The 25804-nt window shown below is 41.4% G+C and overlaps 1 protein-coding gene across 1 annotated transcript in view; it reads left to right on the top strand.

Annotated features, from left to right (window-relative positions):
- chp (chaoptin) overlaps positions 1 to 25804 on the top strand; it is a 152789-nt gene that overhangs the window by 69782 nt on the left and 57203 nt on the right. Inside the window, exons 7-9 of the mRNA XM_067155991.2 lie at positions 2466 to 2690; positions 6183 to 6581; positions 22286 to 22504. Coding sequence (XP_067012092.2) covers positions 2466 to 2690; positions 6183 to 6581; positions 22286 to 22504 — 843 coding nt within the window. The remainder of the gene's footprint in view (positions 1 to 2465; positions 2691 to 6182; positions 6582 to 22285; positions 22505 to 25804) is intronic.

Below are 25804 nucleotides of genomic sequence, written 5' to 3'. Positions count from 1 at the left end.
GTGATTTCATCCCTCAATGAGGGGTTGGCGTCAGGAAGGGCATTTGGCCGTAAAAAGGGGCCAAATCCACATGCGCGACGTAGTTCGAACCCGTGACTCCACAGGTGTGGGAAAAAGCGGTAGCAAATGAAGAAAGAAGATTGCATGCGACCATGGAGATTTGGCTGCCGCATGCTCGTATAGGGGTTTGTGAGGACATCTTTACTACTACACTGCTACGGACTCTGGCCACATGAAAGCCTCTTCCCACACCCTTCCTCCCCCCGAAACCGTCCACCAGCGCGCTTCCCCCTTACATCTCAACCCCTCACCCACACTATATCCTCGGACGGAAGCCTTATTTTCAACCTGAAAACATTTACAAGTGAACTGCGCGCTGAAAGTCATCACCTTTTAAGTTTGATAACTTATTCCAGAACAGAATTCCTTATTGATGAGAATTTACAATTTTACAAAGAAATGTAATTATTTTAGCATTATTCAAGTCCAATATCTGACTTCAAATGTCGAGAGAAAATAAAAGAACCTTTTCGTTCTCCAGGGAGCGCACGTCCGAGAGTCCTTAAGGCCTGGGCGCTGCTGCACGAATTTCTCCGTCTATCCACAGATCGTTTTTCTTTAATTTTCCCCTCGATAAGGAGGTGCACAAGTTCATATCGTTTACCTCTCATGGTGTTCCCGACGTACCTGAACTTTCGTTCCATGACGAATGTTAGAAGCTCTCTTTCCTTATTTAACAAGTTGAGGATTAACTCATTGGTCTTCTCTTCTGCCCAGGATATTCGGAGCATTCTTCTGTACAAGTACACTTCTAAAGCTTCAATCTGCCTCTCCAGCAAAGGACTGAGCATCCACCCTTCAAAACAATACAGAAAGGCAGCGAAGACAGCATCGCAACATGTGAGCAGAAGGTTGAGATCTCTACTTGTGAATAGGGCCCTCATACTGTTGAACAAATTTTTGGCTTACCCAATCCTGGATAAGATTTCATTCTTGGGATCGTAACGCTCAGTCACTATAGTCCCAAGATATTTGAAGGATCACAGTTGTTGAACAACTGTGTTGTTGATGTGCTTAGATGTTTTCCAAAATACAATCAGCTTGTCCTTGCCAATATTCATGAACAGACCAAATGCTGCACTGATCCTTACGATGTTGTTAATTACTTGAAAATCAGCAAGGTTACTGACTAACAGAACGGTATCAACAGCGTCTTAAAGCCAATTATAAATAATAATTTAAAAAAAAAAGATCCCAACAGTCTCCCATTCCTATTCAGTATAGCATCCTTTTTACTTTGGTTAGCCAATAATAATCATTTAAATGTTTAATCTGATGTTGCAAAGCTAAATTTGTATTTCCCTCCCATTTTTTTATTTTTTGCTTTACGTCTTACCGTCACAGATAGGTATTGTGGCGACAATGGGATAGGAAAGGACTAGGAGTGGGAAGGAAGCGATCGTGGCCTTAATTAAGGTGTGAAAATAGGACACCAAGGAAAACCAACTTCAGGACTGCCGACAGAGGGGTTGGAAATTTACTTTTATTTATCACACTACTGTAAGTTATCCTTGCTACCTGGATGTTCCCCAGTTGCGATGTATATGTTAATAATAATGATGATAATAATAATAATAATAATAATAACAATAATAATAATAATAATAATAATAATAACCACACTTTCTTTTATCACACAGTATAGGATAGAGCAGAATTTCAGGGTGATATTTTAAGAATGTATTCATCATATTAAGAGAAGAAAACTGGGTATATGTGCATGGGTTCGGAAATATTCAATTTTTTACTTATCAGATACCCAGCGGAGTGGCTTAATCACTAGCTTCTTACCAATGCGATGCAGTTCGAATCTCGGCAAGTGTAGGTGGAAGTTTTGATGTGAAAAGTCACTTCCTTGTGACTAAGATTCCACATAAAGCTGAAAGTCCCGAGGTTTTTTCAAGATATCAATAGATACTTAAAAATATAAACTTTGTTTTCTATGGTATTTGGGAATTTCCTTAATGTTCTAATTTCAAAATAATGGGGTATATTCTCGTGTTCAAACATCCCACAGGTACAAGTTTCCTATTGTGATCTTCTATTTCCTGTTTCATTAACAAAAAGCGAAGTCATCTCCTTAGAAGCCATGCAAGGGTGGAAGGTAAAGGCTTCCACTATCGGCAACCTCGGTCGGCACTTCATGGGGTGGAGAGGTCAGCTCTACGCCCGGCCGCATATTTGGTGTAGGCTGAGTGAACCCCAAGGTCATATGCAAATCCGGAAGCGGGAATCTCGTTTCTTAAATGTTCAACTTCCTGACGGGGAATCGAACCCACATCATTCCGGGTGAACTGAGCACGCCCCTTCCTGCTTCAATAAGAGTAGTACTTTAGGAGGCTGAGTATAAGTCTTTTGTTTCAATAATAATGTTCAATATGAGCAGTGTTTGTTTGTGTTTGCAGATCGGCCACTCCCTCGTGTCCCTGAAGATGGCCCACGGCTTGGCGTCCTCCATGTCCAGAGTACCTGACGAAGCTCTGCGCCCCCTGGTCAGCCTGCAGGAGCTGGATTTGAGCAACAACAAGCTCCGCTCGATGCCTGAAACATCCTTCCACTTCTTGAGACGCATGCGAATTCTGGAACTGCAGGACAACGAGCTGGAGGAAGTTCACAAAGGAACATTCCAGGTGAGCCTCCATCGTCTACTGATTGAAGTGAAAACGTCTTCCTCTTTGACGTGTACAAGCGCGAAAACACCGTCACAAAACGTGACGCTATTTTACAACCATAATATCCCTGAATCTAAAAAAATGATGTCATCATTGTAATTATCTCGTTTCAAAGAAGAGTTATTAAACTATAAATTGACATAAAAATATTCTGTTATGTCAAGACCATTGGCCACCAAGTAATACCCCATTCTGGCAGAACAGCACTCGAGATTAGTGATGGAAGTCTCTTTGAAAAATATTCTGTGAAATTTTTGACAAAATGTCATAATGTCCAATTTTAAACCACAATAAAGCAAGCAAAGACATCAGGCTGCTCCACTGTTGATAAGATGACTAAATTACGAACAATTACGCAGCTCTACAGAACCAACATAGAGAGCGCAGCGATCAAAAGGAATATATGTTTAACATTTGCTAAAAACATTCATGTATTCGCTAAACCTTATGTCTCATAGTTTTTCATATCTCTACCCTGTATTTAATAAACGCTTCTTGAAATAACATAAGTTAAAATAAATAAGTTATCAATGAATGTATATACAAATAAAAAATATATATTATGAAATAAAGGAAAGATGTTATACATTTGTTTATTACAGACGTTTTCATGCCTTTAAACTTAATGACAGCGGCTAATAGAACAGACTTAACGCGGTCAATCGACGGCCATATTTCAAGAATGACCAACAACATTCTCGAAAACTTGAGGATAATTTTATGGAATTAATTGTCATTCGCCCAAAGACACTTCTCACTTGATTTAACTCATTTACCGGGCGAGTTAGCCGTGCGCGTAGAGGCGCGCGGCTGTGAGCTTGCATCCGGGAGATAGTAGGTTCGAATCCCACTATCGGCAGCCCTGAAGATGGTTTTCCGTGGTTTCCCATTTTCACACCAGGCAAATGCTGGGGCTGTACCTTAATTAAGGCCACGGCCGCTTCCTTCCAACTCCTAGGCCTTTCCTATCCCATCGTCGCCATAAGACCTATCTGTGTCGGTGCGACGTAAAGCCCCTAGCAAAAAAAAAAAAAAAAAAAAAAAAATTAACTCATTTGTAAGATGCAGACTTAAATACGGCTCAGTTATCTGGAACCCTAGCCTCACTCCTTTTGGGAGTATTCAAAAGGCTTTTAATGTTCACAACTTATAAAGCCACAGGTAACTACACAATACTGTTGTCATTGATGCTTTCACGGCCCGTACTTATAGACATGACATAGGCTTTTGGGCTAATGCCGTGTCAAGAAAATAAGGTGAAATTCTTTACGTTTCGCAAAGAACTTTGCTTTGCGTCATCAGAAGGAAATCTCGACTGTCCACGAGAAAGGCTACTCAAGGAATGAGGCCTCAATTTAGACGTTATAATAGAAGTGGAAGTAGTACGTTCATTCGTCACCAGATGACTTACCGGACGCGTTACAGTGCTAGCGTTCGAAGCAGAAGCTGATGGAACCATCAGAATCAGTCTGAGAGGGAGTCACATAACAACAGGAGTACACACGTATGAAAGTATGGCATAGATACAAGACATGAATGAAACATCTGGTGATGAGAAACGTACGAATTTGGAAAACACCGAAACGAAATAACAATAGTGAGGGGACAGGGGAGGGAAACTACCTGCGTAAATCCTTAATGGCTGGCAACCACGTATTACTTAATCGATAGCCAGAGGTCCTGTTGAAATTGTTAGGATTTCTACGTATTTCCACAGCTTCCCGTATAATCCTGGACATGTAGTGTCTATTCTGGGTAAGAGCTCGAACTTACTGTATTTTCTTGACACGGCATAAGCCCAAAAGCCTATAGGGCCTATCGTGTCTACACAATATTCTTAAATTATTCATGTACAAATCAAGGAACATGGTGTGAATAGCATGCAACCCAGACGAAATTGCAAAAATTCTCATTTCCTGTGTAAAGTAGGTAATTTTAAAAATTGACGAATCAAATGTGTTAAGGTTTGGGTCTTCCTGTACATCACAAAAGCGACGTCGATCCAGGAATACATATTTTAGTGTAAAAGTGTGAATCCAAAACGCACAAGAGCTCCCCAATTAATAGACGAATAATAATAATAATAATAATAATAATAATAATAATAATCGTATGGCCTACGCTACCGTGTGCAGTCATTTCAATTTAACACCAACGGCTGCTTGCTCCTTTTTACTCTAGTCCCACTAGATGGCAGAGTACAGCGAATCTCACTTGGGCGTCTATGGCTGAGTTTGAATGAATTTTGTTGGGTAAACACCAAATGTGTCACCGGAGATCTTTTACACGCTGACATCATACAACATGGAGTGTCGAGTGGACTTTTTTCCATCCTTCAAAAATCTAACCATCTCTGCCGGGTTTGAACCCATTATATTTCGATGGGGAGGCCAACACTCTACCACTGATCCACAGAGGCACCATAGAGCAATGAGGTTATATAACAATATCCATCCTTGAGAATTCTTTGTATGACAGAAGCTATATTTATTTTTTCATGTAACTTCGTAGTTCTCAGTATAATTTAATCGAGACAACGAAATTTAAAGTACTCTAGCATTAACTTTGTAAATATATTTCTCAATAAAATTCTAAGTGAAGTATCCTTAGCCTTTTCCCTCGCAGCGTCATCGGAAAAAACATCTGCCTTTGTGTGACGTTAAACCTCTCACTAAAGAAATGTCATTGTCCTGGCCGGGGAATGAACCTGAAAACTTGGGTTTTCAAGGTTGGAGTTACAGTATTTTGCAAACCTACAAATCTAGTATGCTGCAGGCACTGAAGTTCAAGAAGTCCTGCTCAGGTTGAGGAAAACTTGGGTGATATATGTAATGATTTCCCAAAATTACGTCCCTGACAATACATGAGGATGAGAAATCCTGTATTAGAGTCTCTTACTGTATAATGACCATTATAGTCTTGCATAAGGATATTCACGGAAGTCTGGAGAAGATATACATGTCTTTCAACCGACCGAACTCCATCCCCACACACGCATTCAAGTATAACAACTCTGAAACAGTTGTATAAATTTCTTCCTCCTTGTGTTCTTACAGAAAGACATTCACGAACGTCTGGAGGAGATCTACATGTCCTTCAACCGACCGAACTCCATCCCCACACACGCATTCAAGTATAACAACTCTGAAACAGTTGTATAAATTTCTTCCTCCTTGTGTTCTTACAGAAAGGCATTCACGAACGTCTGGAGGAGATCTACATGTCCTTCAACCGACTGAACTCCATCCTTACACACGCATTCAAGTTATAACAACTCTGCAACAGTTGTATAACTTTCTTCCTCCTTGTGTTCTTACAGAAAGACATTCACGAACGGCTGGAGGAGATCTACATGTCCTTCACCCGACTGAGGTCCACTCCCACACACGCATTCAACTAAAACGACTATGTAACAGTTTCATAACTTCCTTCTTCTTTTTGTTCTTACAGAAAGACATTCACGAACGGCTGGAGGAGATCTACATGTCCTTCAACCGACTGAACTCCATCCCCACACATGCGTTCAAGGACTTGGCCGCTCTGCAACAGTTGTATATCGATGACAACAGCATCTCTCACATAGAATGGCGAGCCTTCATGAACCTTGGACGTCTGCGTGTGCTGCAGTTAAGAGGTAACAAGCTGGTGGATATCGCTCCCGAGGCTTTCCAGAACCTTCCAGCACTGGAACTGCTGGACCTGGCCTACAACGAGCTTCGCAGTCTGGACCTGGCTGGCACCATCGACCAGGTGGGAACTCTGTCACCCGCCTTCAGACTGAACGTGTCTCACAACATGTTGCAAGCGCTGGAGGCCAACAGCACGAGCACAGGGCATGTCAGCATCAAGGTGAGATATCAGTTTACTTCAGTTTTGTGCAGTTCGTACGCGATATTTGGGATACATAGTGTTGAGATTTCACATACTTGTATTTTGAAATAGACTGACGTGAGATGTACGCTTCAAGAATACATTTAGCTTTGTTTACACAGTTCAACATCATCTACGAAATCTGCAGCATTAAGTTCTTTCCCATTGTGTTTTTTGTTCATTACTATAATTAAGAGCCTCCGTGACTCAGGCGGCAGCGCGCCGGCCTCACACCGCTGGGTTCCGTGGTTCAAATCCTGGTCACTCCATGTGAGATTTGTGCTGGACAAAGCGGAGGCGGGGCAGGTTTTTCTCCAAGTACTTCGGTTTTCCCTGCCATATTTAATTACAGCAACCCTCTCCAATATAATTTCATTTCATCTGTCATTCATTAATCATTGCCCCAGAGGAGTGCGACAGTATTCGGCAGCCGGCACAATTTCTATCCACGCCGCTAGATGGAGGCTTCATTCATTCCACTCCTCACCCAGTCGAATGACTGGAAACAGGCTGTGGATTTTCATCTTGCGAATATTTATGGCCATAAAACTGTGTGCTGAATCAGCGATCATTTCGTTGGACGTAGATTTTGATAGGTTGGACTACATTTTAACATGGTATAGGAATCTTGTATGCTAAATCAACAACCATTTTGTTGGACGTAGATTTTGATAGGTGGGGCTACATTTTGACATGGTTAGGAATCTTGTATGCTAAATCAACAACCATTTTGTTGGACGTAGTTAATGATAGGTGGGGCTACATTTTGACATGGTTAGGAATCCTGTATGCTAAATCAACAACCATTTTGTTGGACGTAGATCTTGATAGGTTGGACCACATTTTGACATGGTTAGGAATCTTGTATGCTAAACCAACGACCATTTTGTTGAATGTAGATCTTGATAGGTGGGGCTACATTTTGACATGGTTAGGAATCTTGTATGCTAAATCCACAACCATTTTGTTGGACGTAGATCTTGATAGATGGGGCTACATTTTGACATGGTTAGGAATCTTGTATGCTAAATCAACAACCATTTTGTTGGACGTAGATTTTGATAGGTGGGGCTACATTTTGACATGGTTAGGAATCCTGTATGCTAAATGAACAACCATTTTGTTGGACGTAGATCTTGATAGGTGGGAGTATATTTTGACATGGTATAGGAATCTTATATGCTAAATCAAAGACCATTTTGTTGGACGTAGATCTGGAAAAGGTGGGACTATTTTCTGACATGGGGTCGGCGGTTGCAGAGTGGGCTTGGGCTGGTCCGACAGCTCTGCACTCCGACCGACCAACCGAGCAGAGGAGGGGTGGCCGCGGCTCTGCACTCCGACCGACCAACCGAGCAGAGGAGGGGTGGCCGTGGCTCTACGCCTCCGCATTCGGGAGATAGAGAGGGACTGATCTCCACTGTAGGCTATCCTGAGAATGGATTTCCGTAATTTTCCATTCTTCTACACCAAGACGAATGCTGGGACAGTTCCTGGTATACTGAGCTCGATAGCTGCAGTCGCTTAAGTGCGACCAGTATCCAGTATTCGGGAGATATTGGGTTCGAACCCCACTGTCGGTAGCCCTGAAGATGGTTTTTCCGTTGTTTCCCATTTTCACACCAGGCAAATGCTGGGGCTGTACCTTAATTAAGGCCACGGTCGCTTTCTTCCCGCTCCTAGCCCATTCCTGTCCCATCGTCGCCGTAAGACCTATCTGTGTCGGTGCGACGTAAAGCAAATTGTAAAAAAAAAAAAAAAAAAAAAAAACCCTTCCTGGTAGACCATGGCCGCCAACCCTCTCACCTTCTCCGCACATCTCCTTGACTGTAAGAAATTCCTGGCCTGAGAGACGGCATCAGGGGAGGAATAGAAACATTTAGTAGTAGTAGTCTGACATGGAATGGGAATGCTGTGTGCTGGATCGACTGTCATATTGGTCGACGTACAATAGATCATAATGCTACATTTTTCATTCTATTGATCATAACTCTTTATCTCCCCTGTGGGTGGAGTGAAAGGATGCAACATCTATACCTCCTGCACGTCGTAAGAGGCTACTCAGAGTGGATAGAACAACTCGTTCTCTTCTCTTCTGAGCTCCAAAAATACCTGTGATTCTATTCTTTTCCACGTAACGGAAATTTTTACATAGCGTATATCTTTTTTTTCCATCTCTCATTTAGGCTAAGCTCTGCTTCTGACACCTCCTTGCCTGTGATGATTGAAGGGTGGTGGGAATTTAGCCTACGGCTGTAAATGTCCTTGATGTCCCTGTGGATAGGTAGGATAATGTTCGATGAGATTTTATTGTACACTCGAACCAATGCGTTTGAACGCCACACATCTGGTGGAGCAATGTGAGAGAGGAATATTAGTCAGTATGTTGGGGTAATAATAATACTAATTTCGTGTGGCTATTTTAAGCCGAGTGCAGCCCTTGTAAGGCAGACACTCCGATGAGGGTGGAACCCTCTGAACCGAAAGCCAATACGCTGAGCATTCAGCCAACGAGTCGAACTGTGTTAGGGTAATCCGAATTGTTACACATATTATCCTCATTAGATTGTTCAGTTTTGTATATGCGCTATTTAACCACGCCGAGGACTGGCCGTGATGACCAGCAGTAAAAGTATGTTCTCAGGCAAGGTAATCTTTGCTTTCCGATCGGAATCATCGAGGAATACAAATATGATTCCACTTTCATACTGAATATTATCCTATTTGTTGTCAGCATGTTGTCATTTGTTCTCACTTCAATGCATAAAATTAACATTGTTTAAGTCCGGATCCATAGTAGAGTGGTCAATGTCTAGCCTTCGGCCTTAGAGACCCTGGGCTCGATACCCGGTCAAGTTGCAGTTTCCTATACGCGGCAGAGGAGTCTGCCTCACGAGGGCTGCACCAGGTTAGGTTATTATTATTATTATTATTATTATTATTATTATTATTATTATTATTATTATTATTATTATTATTATTATTATTGCTTAATTAATAAATCCAAGTCTTTAGAAAGTTTATTTTAGATGACCAGAGTGAAGAGTAATTTTAAATATTGTCCATCAAAATGTTACCTAAATGCTGTATAATAATGGTCCTGGATCGTTAGCACCTAGCAGTGATGTACATGGAGAACTGGTTGATGCAGAAGATGCACTGTAATTTGAAAGAGTACCATTGTTCTTCAGAACTTCTTTCGGGATTTAACATTCACAGCAACATTTCACAACACGTTTCAGATTGGTCTTATTGTGAAGAATACCAGAGGGTAAATCTTCAACCACCCTCTTTTTCAAGTCCATTGCCTGTGATGATTGAAGGGTGGTAAGAATTTAGTTTACGGCTGTAAAAGCCCTTGATGTCCCTGTGGATAGGTAGGAGAATATTCGATGAGATCTTATTGTACACTCGAAGCAATGCGTTTGAGCGCCGCACATCAGGTGGAGCAATGTGAGAGAGGAATGTTAGTATGTTTGAGCAAATTCACCTGGCTGAAAGCTCTCACAATTTGCAAAATCAGTAGACAAAAAGTTGTCCGACTCATTGGCTGAATGGTCAGCGATGAGGCCTTCGGTTCAGAGGGTCCCTGGATCGATTCCCGGCCGCGTCGGGAATTTTAATCGCGTCTGATTAATTCTTCTGGCCCGGAGACCCAACACTTTCCTCTCCGTATTCAGACAACACACTACACTACCAGCCACCATAGAAACACGCAATAGTGATTACATCCCTCTGTATAGTTTTTTTTTTTTTTTTTTTTGCTATTTGCTTTACGTCGCACAGACACAGATAGGTCTTATGGCGACGATAGATAGATAGATAGATAGATAGATAGATAGATAGATAGATAGATAGATAGATAGAGTTGTGTCAGGAAGGGCATCCGGCAGTAAAACATGACCAAATCCACATGTGTGACACATTTCGCACCCGCGACCCCGCAGATGTGGGGAAAAGTGGAGGAAGAATAAAAAGACATTCAATAGATGAGAATATTACAATATTTTGCAGCACTTCAGTATTTCTGGGCAAACGCTGCTACTGTACTGCAACTCTGTGAAGTTTCATACCTTTCCCCGATTATGGTTTCAGTATCAGCAGCGAGTACATGTATTTTTTTAACTCTTCTTTTTTCCACAGAAAATCCTTACATAAATATCATTAAGGAATACAAACATTATTCCACTGTCGTACTGAATATCTTCTGATTTGTTACTAGCATGTTGTCATTTTTTTCTCATGAAGTTCGCCATTATTTAAATCACGCAATGCATGGCCCATGTGAAACTCATACTCGTCTGAACGAGATGTCTCGAAGAGCAGATACTATCTTACACACAACAGAATCAATTTATGACAGCAATATACACTGAGTGGCCAAAAGCCACGAGAAGGGGTGTCCCATTAGAAAATCTGCCGTGTATGTCTCCTGTACGTCGCAGCTAGCTGCTGCGTAGTTGAGCAGTCTGTCACAGACACCCGTCTCTTGAAGATGGCAACACGTTAACCGACTTTGAACGTGGTATGATCATCGGCGCACGGCGCATGGGTCATAGCATTGCAGAGATTACACGCGAATTCGGGTTTCTGAGATCAACAGTATCGAGGGTTGATCTTCAGTATCGCGGAGAGGATGTTATCACCCGCATTAACCGCCGGACGGGAAGACCACAGGTGTTTAACGAACGGACATCATATCGCCTCCGCAGAACCATACTGGGCGCTCGACGGGCTACTGTGAGTCAGATTACCGCATAGTTGAATGTTGGGAGAAGGAACACATTTCTACCTGGACTATAAGGAGGCAACTGAACCGCATAGGCCGACGACCAACTCGTGTCCCTTTGCTGACACCTCGACACAGACCTCAACGACGTACATGGGCCCGCGAACGTCGGCAGTGACCATGGAACAGTGGCGGTGTGTGGTATGGTCCGATGAATCCCGGTTCCTGTTGTATCGAGCTGATGGGTGCGTGAGTGTGGCGTATGTCGCATGAAGCTATGGATCCTGCTTGTCAATAAGGTTGTGTCTAGGCGGGAAGTGGATCAATTCTGGTCTGGGAGGCGTTCTCACGGTCGCAATAGTCCCCATTGTCCGGCTGCAGGGAGCGCTGACATTTGTACGTTATGTGGACATTCTTTCAGACCATCTGCATCCCTTTCTGGCCCTAGAGTACCCTGATGGAGATGCCAGGTTTCAACAGGACAATGCGCCATGTCATCGTTTTCTGGGGGGATGCAGGTGTTTGGAGGAGATCTCCAGTGAAGTTACGACCATGGATTGGCCCTCCAGATCCCCCGATCTTAATCCAATCGATCATGTATGGGATGCTGTCAATGCTTGTGTACGCTCCATGAACCCCGCACCAACTACACAAGATGAATTGTGGGTAACAGTGCAAGATGCGTGGGTCCAGATCCCTCCAGATCCCTCCAACACCTTGTAGAGTCGATGCCTCGCCATACTGCTGCCGTTTTGAGGCCTCGCTTAAGAGCAATTCGTTATTAACATCACATTCAGTGTCTTTCCATGACTTTTGGCCACTCGGTGTATTTCAAATTGCCATGTAACATCGATAGCCGGCCCCGTGGGGGAGGGGTAGCGTGCCTGCCTCTTACTCGGAGGCCCCGGGTTCGATTCCCGGCCAGGTCAGGGATTTTTACCTGGACCTGAGGGCTGGTTCGAGGTCCACTCAGCCTACGTGATTAGAATTGAGGAGCTATCTGACGGTGAGATGGCGGCCATGGTCTAGAAAGCCAAGAATAACGGCCGAGAGGATTTTGTCGTGCTGACCACACGACACCTCGTAATCTGCAGGCCTTCAGGCTGAGCAGCGGTCGCTTGGTAGGCCAAGGCCCTTCAAGGGCTGTAGTGCTATGGGGTTTGGTTTGGTTTATGTAACATCGATACAAACCCTCTTGATTTCCCTCTTACTCTGACTCTTCAGTTTCTCCGTTGACAGACATTAAAAACTTCTAGTATCAGAGAAAAACCTCGATGTTGGCAAAGCCGATTGTGAGGTTGGTTTTTACCTAGTAATTCAAGAACAATATTGTTAACAAATCCCCACAGAAATATTGACTACATTTTCTAGTGTTTGAAGAAAACTCAAACTCGCACGGAGAACAAAAGATATTCTTACCCAATTCATTTCACAAGACAAATTGCAGTGAATCCAGTGGACACACCGCAGTCTTGCTAGCGTTTAGGAACCATTTCTAGCCTTCCGGATGATCACTTAATGTACAGATAAGTGGGGGGAAACTGAACCTAGACGGCCAAGCGATCAGCAGTAGAATGGCCCAAGAAACAACGCACTGGCTGGATCGTGTTCCAAATAAAGACATGTTCATAATTTGTCCACAGATGTTCGCAGACAGCAATGAAGATACGTACTTGTGTATGAAATTAACAAATATTTTATGATCTTGAAACACTAGAATATGACTCTGTATTAATGTAACTTAGAAATAAATGCAGAATTCGTTCCTTGTCTATAGCCGTGTCTTGCTGAACAGAACCAGGCATCATAATTAAAGAATGAAACAACAACGTAACCGCGATATTTTAGAATATTAGTTCAGGAAGCTACGTGTTGTATTATTTTTTAGACGCCCGAATTACATCAATGATTTTTCGATACTAATTTTAATTTCAAATTGACCTACTTTTACGCACTCTTGCTAAAAATTGGAAATACTCAAAGTAAAGACGTTGAATCTGTTCATTTATTGTAAATATTACCAGCACAATAAATAAATAAATAAATAAATAAATAAATAAATAAATAAATAAATAAATAAATAAATAAATAAATAAATAAATAAATAACCTCTCTTCATAAATTATCCCCCTGTGAGTGACGGCGGTAGAATAACAGTCACAGTACCCCCTGCCTTTCGTAAGAGGCGACTAAAAGGGGCCCCAGGGACTCTGAACTTTGGTGCAGGGTTGGCGACCATGGGGCCTCACTTTCGTCTACCCTATCTGACCTCCCTTGGTCAACTTTTGTTTTTTCCGATCCAGACGGTATAGAGCATTCGATGCCTATGGAGTGTTTCGTTTTCACGCCCTTCGTGACCCTTGTCTTTCTTTGGCCGATACCTTCATTTTTCGAAGTGTCGAGTTCCTTCCATTTTTCTCTCTGATTAGTCTGATTATTGGTGTTTAATAGAGGTCGGTAGCTTAGTTGTACTTCCTCTTAAAACAATAATCACCACCACCTTCATAAATAATTTCAGTCCCTTATTCCTCTTCCTATAAATGGGGTTTTGCTTCAGTTTAACCTCTTGAATTTCTACTTTATCTATTTACAATATATCGTACCTTTAAAACCTTCACTTAAGCGTATTCGTTTACTAATGTCATTCCAAGCCATCTCTTCAATCACGGCTCGAAATATTCCAATTAGTCGAACTGCTCGTTTCCTTTCTTTCAAGTCTTCCCATCACAGAGTTTGCAACATTTTCGTAACACTAATGTTTTGTCGGAAATATCCCAGAACAAATTGTGCTGCTTGTCTTTGAATATTTTCCAGTTCTTGTATCAAGAAGTCCTGGGGCGTGTCCCATACACTAGAACCATACTTTTTTTTTTTTGCTATATGCTTTACGTCGCACCGACACAGGTATGTCTTATGGCGACGATGGGATAGGAAAGGCCTAGGAATTGGAAGGAAGCGGCCGTGGCCTTAATTGAGGTACAGCCCAGGCATTTGCCTGGTGTGAAAATGGGAAACCACGGAAAACCATCTTCAGAGCTGCCGACAGTGGGGCTCGAACCCACTATCTCCCGATTACTGGATACTGGCCGCATTTAAGCGACTGCAGCTATCGAGCTCAGTGGAACCATACTCTAATTGTGGTCTTATCAGTGGCTTATACGCCCTCTCATTTACATTCTTACTACAACCGCTAAATACACTCATAATTATATGAAGATATCTGTAACCTTTACTTACAATTCCGTTTATGTGATTATCTTAATGGAGATCTTTCCTTATATTAACAGCTAAATCCTTACAGTGATCCCCATGAATTACTGTTATCCTATCAACACAGTAATTAAAACTGAGAGTAATTCTCCTCTTGGTGAATCTTATTACAACCTGACTTTTCTCCCCATCGTATGCTGTCCGTCTCACAACTTTGTAGAGGTATTTTTGGAGTAGCTCGCCATCCTATAAATTACTTGCTTTTCCATACAGTACAACATCATCTGCAAAAAGCCTTATCTGTGATTCCACTTCCTTGCTCATTTTATTTATATATAAGAAAACACAGAGGTCCAACAACAGTGCCTTGCGGAACTCCCTTCTTGATCATTACAGGATCAGATAATGATTCACCTGCTATAATTAGCTGAGTTCTAGTTTTAAAAAATTTAGACCCCATTCAGTTACATCTTTGTCTAATCCAATAGCCCTCATTTTCGTTAAAGATCTTCCTTGCTCTACCCTGTGAGGTGGTGGTGATTACTGTTTTAAGAGGAAGTACAGCTAGGCAACCATACTCTTTATAACACTAATCTGTGAGAAAAAATTTAAGGGATCCGATACTTCGTAAAATGAAGGCATCGGCCAAAGAAAGACAAGGGCCACGAAGGGCGTGAAATTAAAGACTTCCTAGGCCTCGGAAATCTAATGGAGTCGGGGTCGGGAAAGAATAAGAACTGTCCAAGGAAGATCGGATAGGATAGATGAAAGTGAGGAACCTGGCAAAAGTAAGTGGAAGCAATGCCAGTACTCAGCTAACGGTCCCATGGTCGCCAACCCACGCTGCCAAGTCAAGAGCCCCTGGGGCCCCTTTTAGTCGCTTCTTATGACAGGCAGGGTATACCGCGGGTGTTATGCTACCACCCGCACCCACAGTGGGATCTACCCTGTGAAAGGCCATGGATGGGTCAATAGCAATACCGTCCATTTGACCCGAATCTAAGGTATCTTTTATATCTTGCTGGAATCCTACAACTCGAGCCTTGCAGGAATAACATTTCTTAAACCCAAACTATCTAGTATCAAACCAATTAATACATTCGCAAACGTGTCTAATATAACCGGAATGAAAGCTTTTCCAGAGCTTACATGTAACACACGTCAAGCTGATTGGTCCGCTTTATGTTCATCACCCTTTCCTTCGTACGCTGTAGCTACTATAGCAACTCCCCAGTCTCTTTGTATTCATGCAAACAGTAATCCAATATGTACTTCAGGTATGGTACCATCCCAACCAACAACTTTTCAAGTTATTAAGCCGAACATTTCGAGATGTAACATTATTTTTCTTCTTCTTCGCTCATTTGTAATAGAATCTTGACACTTCTTTTCTTTCTACAACCTTAAGTTTGAATAATGTGTTTAATAGTAGGCGTAATGTCATCGATCACAACAATCTACTCAAAACAGTCCATAGCAACCAGTTTTCAATAGAATCGTCACTATTGTAAAAACATTTGAACGTTACGTTGTAAGTAATCCGTTAAGGGAGCCTATGTAAGCTCATGGGGTAATTATTGTTAACTAAATTGAATATCGCTTATAATTGTGCAACATCTCGATTTAATTGTTGGTTATGTTCGGCACGACACGGCTATACATTTGTAGCACTGCTCCATTCACGGTATGTACGTAATTCCTGCTTATTGTTTCCCGCTATTTACAAGCCCGCACTCAATGTGAGGCACCACAAGCATCCATGCCGAAGGCGAGGTTCGAAATTGCGGTCCATGGGTCCAAAAGCTTTGTTGAAAGTAAGTTTCGAATTCAAACTTCTCTTAACCCTTAAATGCATGATGTAGCAAATCTGCAACAAGGTTTAAAAAAATTATTCGGTCGCCTCTGGAGGGAACTAGTGTGTACTTCCCGTGTGATTCGGGTTGTTAATAGAATGTTCTTGACACAGGTTGCTAAGTGGTTGTTGCACTATGAGTTTACAATGGTATTTACTGATTAGTGGGAGGAGATTATATCATGCTGCATCGAGTGTGAAGATTGGATTCGTCAATCAATCAATCAATCAATGACCTGTATTAGGACTGTCGCCCAAATGACAGATTCTCTACCGAGCTCGATAGCTGCAGTCGCTTAAGTGAGGCCAGTATCCAGTATTCGGATGATAGTGGGTTCGAACCCCACTGTCGGCAGCCCTGAACATGGTTTCCCGTGGTTTCCCATTTTCACACCAAGCAAATGCTGGGGCAGTACCTTAATTAAGGCCACGGACGCTTCCTTTCCACTCCTAACCCTTTCCTCTCCCATCATCGCCATTAGACCTATCTGTGTCGGCGCGACGTAAAGCAACTTGCAAAAAAAGAAGAAAAAAATACAGATTCTCAATCAATCGTTTAGCCAGCTTTTTCTTAAATGTATTCAAAGGACTTGGACATTTGTCGAACATTTCCGTGTTCCCTCACTAGTGACAATTCTCTGAGGTGGTGGTGATTGTTGTTTTAAGAAGAAATACAACTGGGCAACCATCCTCTATTGACATTAATCAGAGGAAAAAACTGAAGGAGTCCATCACTTCAAAAATGAAGGTATCGGCCAAAGAAAGACAAGGGCCACGAATGGCGTCAAAATGAAACACTCCCTAGGGGTCGTGAACCTACTACCATTGGGGACGGAAAAGAACAAGAGTTGACCAAGAGAGGTCAGGTAAGATAGATTTAAGTGAGGAGCCTGACACAAGTGGAAGCAATGGCAGGACTCAGCTAAGAGCTCCGTGGTCGCTAACCCACACTCCCAAGTTACGAACCCCTGGAGCTCCTTTTTGACACCTCTTACGACAGGCGTAAGACAGTTTTCCGAGAGATCTTTTCGGGATATATCAATATCTAGAATTTGATCAATATTTGAAATCAATAAAGCCTTTTGTTTCATGCAACCATTCGTAAAAAAATACGCGGACATAAAGGAGAAAGGAAACATGTTTATTGTACAGAAGAGTAACATCACGTTTGTGAAATGCAGGAACAAGGAGATAAACATTTTGCTGTTTAAACTACCGAGTTGGAATTTTTAAAATCATTCTCTCTTGCTATAAACCTTCCTGGGAATTTGAAAAAAGAATTGTCAAACGTCAAAATAAAAAAATCATGCATTTAAGGGTTAAATGTACGGGGGATGATTTGATGTTGAGGAATCACACTAAACTTTTGTCCTCTCAACACTGCAGCCATTCCGAATCGAAAAATGTTTCTATTCCGAGCAGTTCACGTTCAGGCACTAACAGAGTGATGTTGATTTATTGCGAGCATTAGAACATACGTAGTCTCAGCCCTGTAAAGGGCTGGTATACATCCCGGACTTTTTGGGCCAGTACCAAATTACAGTCATGTACCCCAGTTATCCGAGAGAGCTTTTCCCGATATATCAATATCTAGAATGTGATCAATATTTAAAATCAATAAAGCCTTTTGCTTCATGCAACCATGACATCAGACCACATAGACTCGTGGTGCTGGAGGAGAATGGAAAAGATCTCCTGGGCAGTAGAACTCACAAGTGAAGACATTCTTAGCAGAATATGTGGATAAAAGATCTTAATCATCAAGGTTTTAGAGGTTTTAGAAATCAATGAATTGGCCATCTCTACAGGCACAGAAGTTTTATAATTAATGTCATGGAAGAAATGACTGAAGGCAAGAGAGGAAGAGGAAGAACTAGACTGCAATACTGTAGACTAGAGGTGCTCACGCAGGGCTTTTGATTATCATCGGACGCCTGATAAGTTTTCAATACTATTTTCAGAAATTCAGTGAACATGGTAAGTCACACAACATTACAACACTGTGGTCCGGCTCCACGCCTAAATGGTTAGCGTGCTGGCCTTTGGGCACAGGGGTCCCGAGTTCGATTCCCAGCAGGATCGGGAATTTTAACCATAATTGGTTAATTCCCCAGGCATGGGGACTGGGTGTATGTGTCATCTTCATCATCATTTCATCCACATCACGAGGCGCAGGTCGCCTACGAGCGTCAAATCAAAAGACCTGCAACTGGCGAACCGAAGTCCTCGGACACATCGCGGCGCTAAAAACCATACGCAATTTGATTTACAACACTGTGCGAAATCAAGCACTGAACTTGTTGAATTATAGCCTATATATTACTTTCTGCTGAATGAATAACAGGAATTTTACTTTTTAAATAGAATTACTGCCATTCTCCTCTAAGGAATTGTAAATCGTACCTTGTAGGCTTCAACTCTGTACCTTTGTAAATTGTAACACAAAAATTATAACGTATCAGTTTTCTTTGAATATAATTTATAAATGTAAGAAAATAAAAGTTTTTATCGAACGCAGTGTAAATCAAACCGGAATGTCTTCAAAAGTTCTGTTTTTTTTTTTTTTTTTTTTTTTTTTTGCGATTATAGCTGCTTTTTCTGTACCCCAGTTAGCATTTCGCTGAGTAGTGGAGGAGAGGTTCGTAATGATAATCGAACGTCACTGTACCCTTCCCTGCAAAGTGTGTTCGCTCTTTCGCTTCACTGTGACGTAGCCTTGCTACGTAAGCTGCCCGCATTTACGTCAGACTAGCCTCAACGGGCGTGCAGCTGAGCACCTCTGATGTAGACAGATCAGAGAAGATGTGGGAGCAAGCTCATATGTCGAAACAAATATAGAGTGGAGCTGAAGAGAATAATTGTTGCCAAGCATTCTTAGGATTGAGAATTAAGAAGAGATAGAATTACAGTGGAAGCCTGGTTAAACGCGGTCCAATTTACCGCCGATTCGGATCGAGCAGTGTACAAAAAAGTCATTAATAACATTATTATATTTTTATGTAGTAACGAAGTACATAGAGTGATTCTGCGTTACAATCTACAGTATAACTTACCGTCTCCCGCTAAACAGAACTTCAAGGGATGACAGGATGGGGCTTTGGAACTGCGTGCCTGTCTATTCACAGGAATAACAAGATGTGAACAATTGCCCCAGCTTTTGTTTATAGGATGACCATTCCTCATCCCCCTCAACAATTTCAACGTGTTTGCCTTCAGCCGCGCTTACAAAACAAGCGATCGTGTTGGCCTTTAGCTTTTGTCAATCTCTAAGTCAAGTCTTGAGTTCGATGCTGTGATGTCACAAGGAAAAGCGTACTCTGTGAACGAAGACTTGAAGATAATCGATCGTGTGAATGTCGAATATGTGTATTTTAGGTACGGTGTATATCATAAAATTGTATTATCTTGTAGCCTACTATTTTTTTCCGCTCGCTTCTGTATTCACCACAGAATTTATTGTCTCGGTTTTCCAAAACTTAAGTTGTTTTAATCTGAATGTGAACCCTACATTGTTCATACTGACTCACGGAAAACAAATGACTACGTGTGCCGCCATTATCGATAATTATGTCAGCTATTGACGTTCCAAGAGAAGAAATTGTTATTGAATTTTGTGGCAGAAAGCATTAAATTCACAGAGAATAAGAAAACATACACATTGTAGGGCCCACATTTCACTCAAAAAATAAGAAATAGTCCTTAGTTCCATTAAAAATCATATCCAATCGTGTATCGTATAAGCTATATTCGAGAATGCACCTTCGGCCTTCCTATGTGTTGGGAATTCCAGGATATGATCGATCATGGATACGACTGACTGTGTCGAAGCTTCAGATAACCTAAAATATGTTTCAGAATCAGTGTAATCGTAGTCCGCAAAGTATTTAATGCGTTCTTTTATCAACCTATGGCTTTTATTGCATAATCTTGGCCATATTTCTGATTGCTGTGATTTCCTCTTTTAGTTAAATATTCAGGTTGTCTACGATCTGCCATCTTGAAAGGCTATTATCTTAGATTTCCTATTTTTCCGGCCTAACTTTCTCCGGTAAAATGCTAAACCGACATAATACCCATTATCCGATATATTGTTGTTGGTGAATACAAATTAAATTGCTATTTAGATTTTCTTACCTTTAAATCAAACTAAAAGATTTACTCGCGTTGGTGAGTATGGGCCTTAGAATCGCTATGCTAACAATTTACCATTTAGGAAATTCAGTTGTTGTTGTTGTTGTTGACGAGGAGGAGATATTGCTGGCACTGTTTCCTGAAACTAACAGAGGTAGCTTCTCTGACAGACTGAGGTAGCTTATTCCACAGTGGTTCTGTAGAAGCGACAAGATAGTTTGTGTTGTACGATGGGGTGGTACAGATAAGTGTGTCTGTATTTGAGCGCGATCCAAAATTGTGGTGACAACCAGTTAAACTGAAGATGAGTGTAGGATGGAGAGGATCTAGGGAAAGAATTGGTGAATAACGCATAGGGCATAAAAGTTCTTTCTTGTTGATGACAATTGAGGCGTTGACAAGGAAAAGGTAGTACTGTAAGTCAAAAAATCCAAATTTCGTTTTCTTCATGGAGAAATTATTAGTAAACGTTCATACCAATGACATGGAAAAGGTAGCAAGTCAACTGGTAGAGTAGATTTGCTTCTACGATTTACGCAAGATGGAATCTGTGTTATGTCCACGATGTTTGCAATGGAGAAGGAAGTGAGTCAGCCCGTGCCTTTGGTGGAGTTAGGTTATCGTATTCACAAAGACGCGCACACGGGATGTTGTCAATTGTGTACACTGTTTTGTTTACAAATTACATACACATTAATAGTTGCACATCAAATAAACCACCATCTTGAACTCAATCGACTGCCACATTAGCATGTCAGCCAATTACGCAACACTTGGCAAGATCACATGTGGTACCAACACAACATAACCACTTCAACGGCAAAACCACAACACGAGTTCACATACTTAACTCGACTAACGACTCTCTCTAACAACTCAACTCAACTCAACTCCCAAGACTGTCCTTTATATACCTTGCCTGGCCAGGCTTCTAGAAAAGTATGACACAATATGTTTTCTCGTATCTTCTCGAGTCTCCAATAACCTATGTACAAATGAATAGAACATTCTGTAAAACTCTAGTGACAAAGGTGCGTTGTTCTAGACTATTACCTTGTGTTGCACAACATTACATCGGATTTATAGGCCTACATCATATTTACAGGTAATAATAAATTATACACTATATATATATATTTATTGATATTGCTATTTGCTTTACGTCGCACAGACACAGATAGGTCTTATGGCGACGATGGGATAGGAGAGGTCTAGGAATGGGAAGGAAGCGGCCGTGGTCTTAATTAAGGTACAACCCCAGCATTTGCTTGGTGTGAAAATGGGAAACCACGGAAAACCATTATCAGGGCTGCCGACAGTGGGATTCGAATCCCCTACCTCCTGGATGCAAGCTCACAGCTGCGCGCTCCTAACCGCACGGCCAACTCGTCCGGTACAACGTGTTTTATCACATTATTTGTGCCTGAAACGTAATTAGCATAAGGTTGTGTGTTAAACTGGTAAATGGGTTACCCTTGATTTTACATTATATTTGCTCATTAAAATCTGCTTCACAGTCCACATTGCTGCCAAGACTATTTATTTATTTATTTATTTATTTATTTATTTATTTATTTATTTATTTATTTATTTATTTATTTATTTATTTATTTATTTATTTATTTATTGTTCTGTAAAATTCACTTGTTATGACTTACTACTTTCCCCATGTCAATGCCTCAGTTAGTGTTGGGTGTACAGTACCTCACATTACCAGTGGGTAACTTCTTGTTCTACAGAGTTCTTCTTTGTTTTCCCCAGGTGCTGGATGTATCCCACAATAACATCACCTGGGTGGGTCGCGGCGCTCTCCGGCCTGTGGAAGCGTCCCTCACACACCTGCATCTCGCCTACAACGGTCTTCGCAACGCCTCCAAGGAAGTGTTCGGGAACATGCCCCAGCTGCAGTGGCTCGATCTGGCTCACAACCATCTCACCGAGCTGGACTTCGACACGTTCCGCAACACTCGTCGCTTGCAGGTCAGTATGTCTTCACACTGCCCGTGAAAGTTGAAACTGATCCTGGTAGTGTCTTACTTTGTGCTGGCCCTTGGATCGTGAGCGCTATCATAAAGGTGACATAACTGAAAATTAAATACGACTGCGCACAAAAATGAAGATTATACAGGATATAACACCTTATGAACTGCATTTTAGTATTCTTTTAAATGTGGCAAACATTTCTTAACAGACAAAGCAGGGGACCCATACTACGAAAAGCATAAAATTAAGCAATTTCCTCAATAGTGCCGAAAGATGAAGGGCTAAAGGGCCAGAAAATGTTTCAAATTATGAGTCTTGGACAGCTCTATCAAACTAAAAAAAATTGTAAACAACTTCCGGCCTAAATGCAATTCCGGAAAACAGCCTAAAATCATTTGTTTCTTTACTAGTTTTCTTTTTGATTCAAATCCTAGCCAAATTAAGAGGGGAGACCCAGCTTAACAAAGGAAAAAAAATAGGTTAATATTCATTCGGTTGTTAAATAGGCTACAATTGTTGCTGACAATAGCTGCACATATCCCAGTGTTGGCATGCTTCCTGGCAACCAGAAGCAACTTCAATAATGTCAGAATTTTAATAATATTAATATTTTAAAATAAAATATTCAAAATTTCCCGCCTTTTTAACAGTATATCACTGTTTTCCTTATAAATTCCAAGTTTATAAGAATTTTCGTACTTTTCCTTTTTCAAAGTGTGTATCAAAACTCCAGCTACAAAATGAACCTCAATCATTAACATAGACTCTAATTTGGATCTTTTTGTCGGGTTTTTATTTCGAGCACCAGAAAATATTAATAGCTTTTTAAATAAAAGTGTTCTATAAAATCGAATTTAAATTCTATTGATCTGAATGAGGTACAGATTGTAGTACAACATTATGCGAGGAAACTCTGAAAAAATCATAATCATCTGTGAATCAGTAAGAGAGTTATGAAGGAAACCGTAATATAGCCTATTGTTAAAAAGGCGGGAAATTTTGAACATTTTATTTTAAAATGTTATAATTAGAATTTTGACATTATTGAAGTTGCTTCCGATTGCTCATAAGCATGCCAATACGTTTGTAGCATATATAACAATCGAATGAATAATGGCCTATTTTCCCCGTGTTGAGCTAGGTCTCCCCCCCTTAACTTATTCAAATAATTCTTTTTGTAATGTGTTTCTTGTTTTAATACCCTCAGGCGCTTCTTGATTTTTTTTTGAAAAATGTCCTCACCGAATGTAGTTATAAGGGCTTAAGTGAAACTCTGCACTGACTCACGTTAGCGCTCGTAGTGCTAGAAAAAAGGCAAACTGCTGATCTAATCGACCGGATAACGATGATTAAGAACAGGATTGTAATTTTTAGGACTAAATAAATAATATTTTCTCACACTTTAATATATGTTATTTACCTAAAATTCGTAGCTCATATCCCTAGGATGTTTTCAACATGGAGTTGCTTGCCTGAAGGATTTTTTTTTTAAACTTTTCGCCGGCCTAGTTCTGATACCACGTATCTGTTCCTATGCATTATTTCCCATAGGACTGGTCACGGCTCCCAGCCACATATTGATATGTAGTCGATCACAACAGTTTTCGTTGAGTTCATTTTCCTATGCTAACGTGTAAAGGAAAATGAAACTTACTATACCGCACTGTAGGAATGCTGTTTGTATGACGGATTTACGCACTCCTACAGAAGATGGTTTTCCATGGTTTCCCATTTTCACGACAATAAAATGCTGGAGCTGTACCTTAATTAAGGCCACGGTCGGTTCCTTTCCACATCTAGCCTGTTCCTATCCCATCGTCGCCATAAGACATATAAAAGTAAACTCGTGGCCTCATCCCGAGGTGGTGCAACTCTTTTCAGGCAGGTGAGCTGCATGTACCATTTCAACCACATACCAGCCCTCCTGCCAGTTTTAAATCCTGGCAATACCGCGAATGGAACCCGGGCCCCCGAGGACGGCAGCTAATAACACTAACCGTTACGCTACGAAGTCGGACAACAGATTAATAAAAGAGGAAGAAAGAAAGAAAGAAAGAAAGAAAGAATAGTATAATGTAGCAAACCGAAAGTACAGAAAATTAACAAACCAACATCAGCAGCCCCGAAAATGGCTCGTCATGGTCGGCCACTGTCTATGGGTTGTTTATTTTCATTTTTCACTATGAGAAAGTGATGAGAAACCAGTGTTTAATAATTGTTTTGCTATGTTTTCCCTATCAATACTAAAATATTTAAACCTACAATTTGATTGCGTAAGCAATCATTCACTTGCGCGGAACTCGAAAACAAAAATCAACGCGAAGCGTTGGAGACTGAAACAAAGCCTTGGTTTAGCGAGCACGAGGCAAGGGGAGTGAGAGCACGATTCTGCCAAGTCGTTGGAAGGAGAACCAACATGCCACCTTCCGAGCAGAGAGGGTATAGGTGAGAGGGGCAAGGGGGTGCGCGTTTCATGCCTTTCGTCGGCACGAGTTACGGCATCGGTGTACCCAATGTGGAGCTGCCATACTTATTCGGTAGATGCCTTGACCACGTGGGTGGAGTTACGTGGCGAGATGGGACTCGTCTGACGAGAAGTCGTGTGCATGAGGGGCATCACTACTGCGCATGTGCCAATCTCAGCTCTCAAGGCCTGACAATAAACATCGGTTTCGTCCGCGTCCGCGGTGAACTACTCTAAGTTGCTGCTGTGAAGTTTCAAATCTATAGTGCAATTGCGCTTTAGTTACACATTTACTGTAAGTACTGCATAATGAACAGTTTCTTCTTCTTCTTTCGTTTTGGCCGAATACTGACTACATTAACAAGAATTCAGCTTCATCTGCTTCTGGGCTTTAATCCTCGTCCAGTTCTCTTTCATCCTTCCACTCTGCAGTCTCCTCTCTTCTGGCCATGGCACTTGGGTACAGGATGTAACTCGTTCTTGAAAGCTTTTTGTGGCCTTGATCCTCAACTTGTAAGAATCCCTGTTGCTGATTTCCGTTCCTTGTATTCCCATTTCTTCCAGGTACCTCTTCACCTTCTGGTACCAGCGCACTGTAGTTTTCCTGATCTCAAAACATCTTATTATCTGATTTGTCAGTCTTCCCGGGTTCATTTTGTAGATGTGTCCGAAAAACATGCCTGTCCTCATCCGGACGGTATCTGAGATCCTTTCCAACTTGAGATATAATCCTGGTTTCCTTTCTTTCTGTGTCATCCATCCTCTGTTCTTTGGGGTCCCAGTATCTTCCTCAGAATCTTACTCTTCACTAGTTCCAACTTGACCAATCCTGT

Source organism: Anabrus simplex, chromosome 1 (genome assembly GCF_040414725.1).
Source record: "Anabrus simplex isolate iqAnaSimp1 chromosome 1, ASM4041472v1, whole genome shotgun sequence".
Lineage (NCBI taxonomy): Eukaryota > Metazoa > Arthropoda > Insecta > Orthoptera > Tettigoniidae > Anabrus > Anabrus simplex.
Note: the sequence above shows the minus strand (reverse complement) of the source record. Positions and strands in the feature narration are given on the sequence as shown.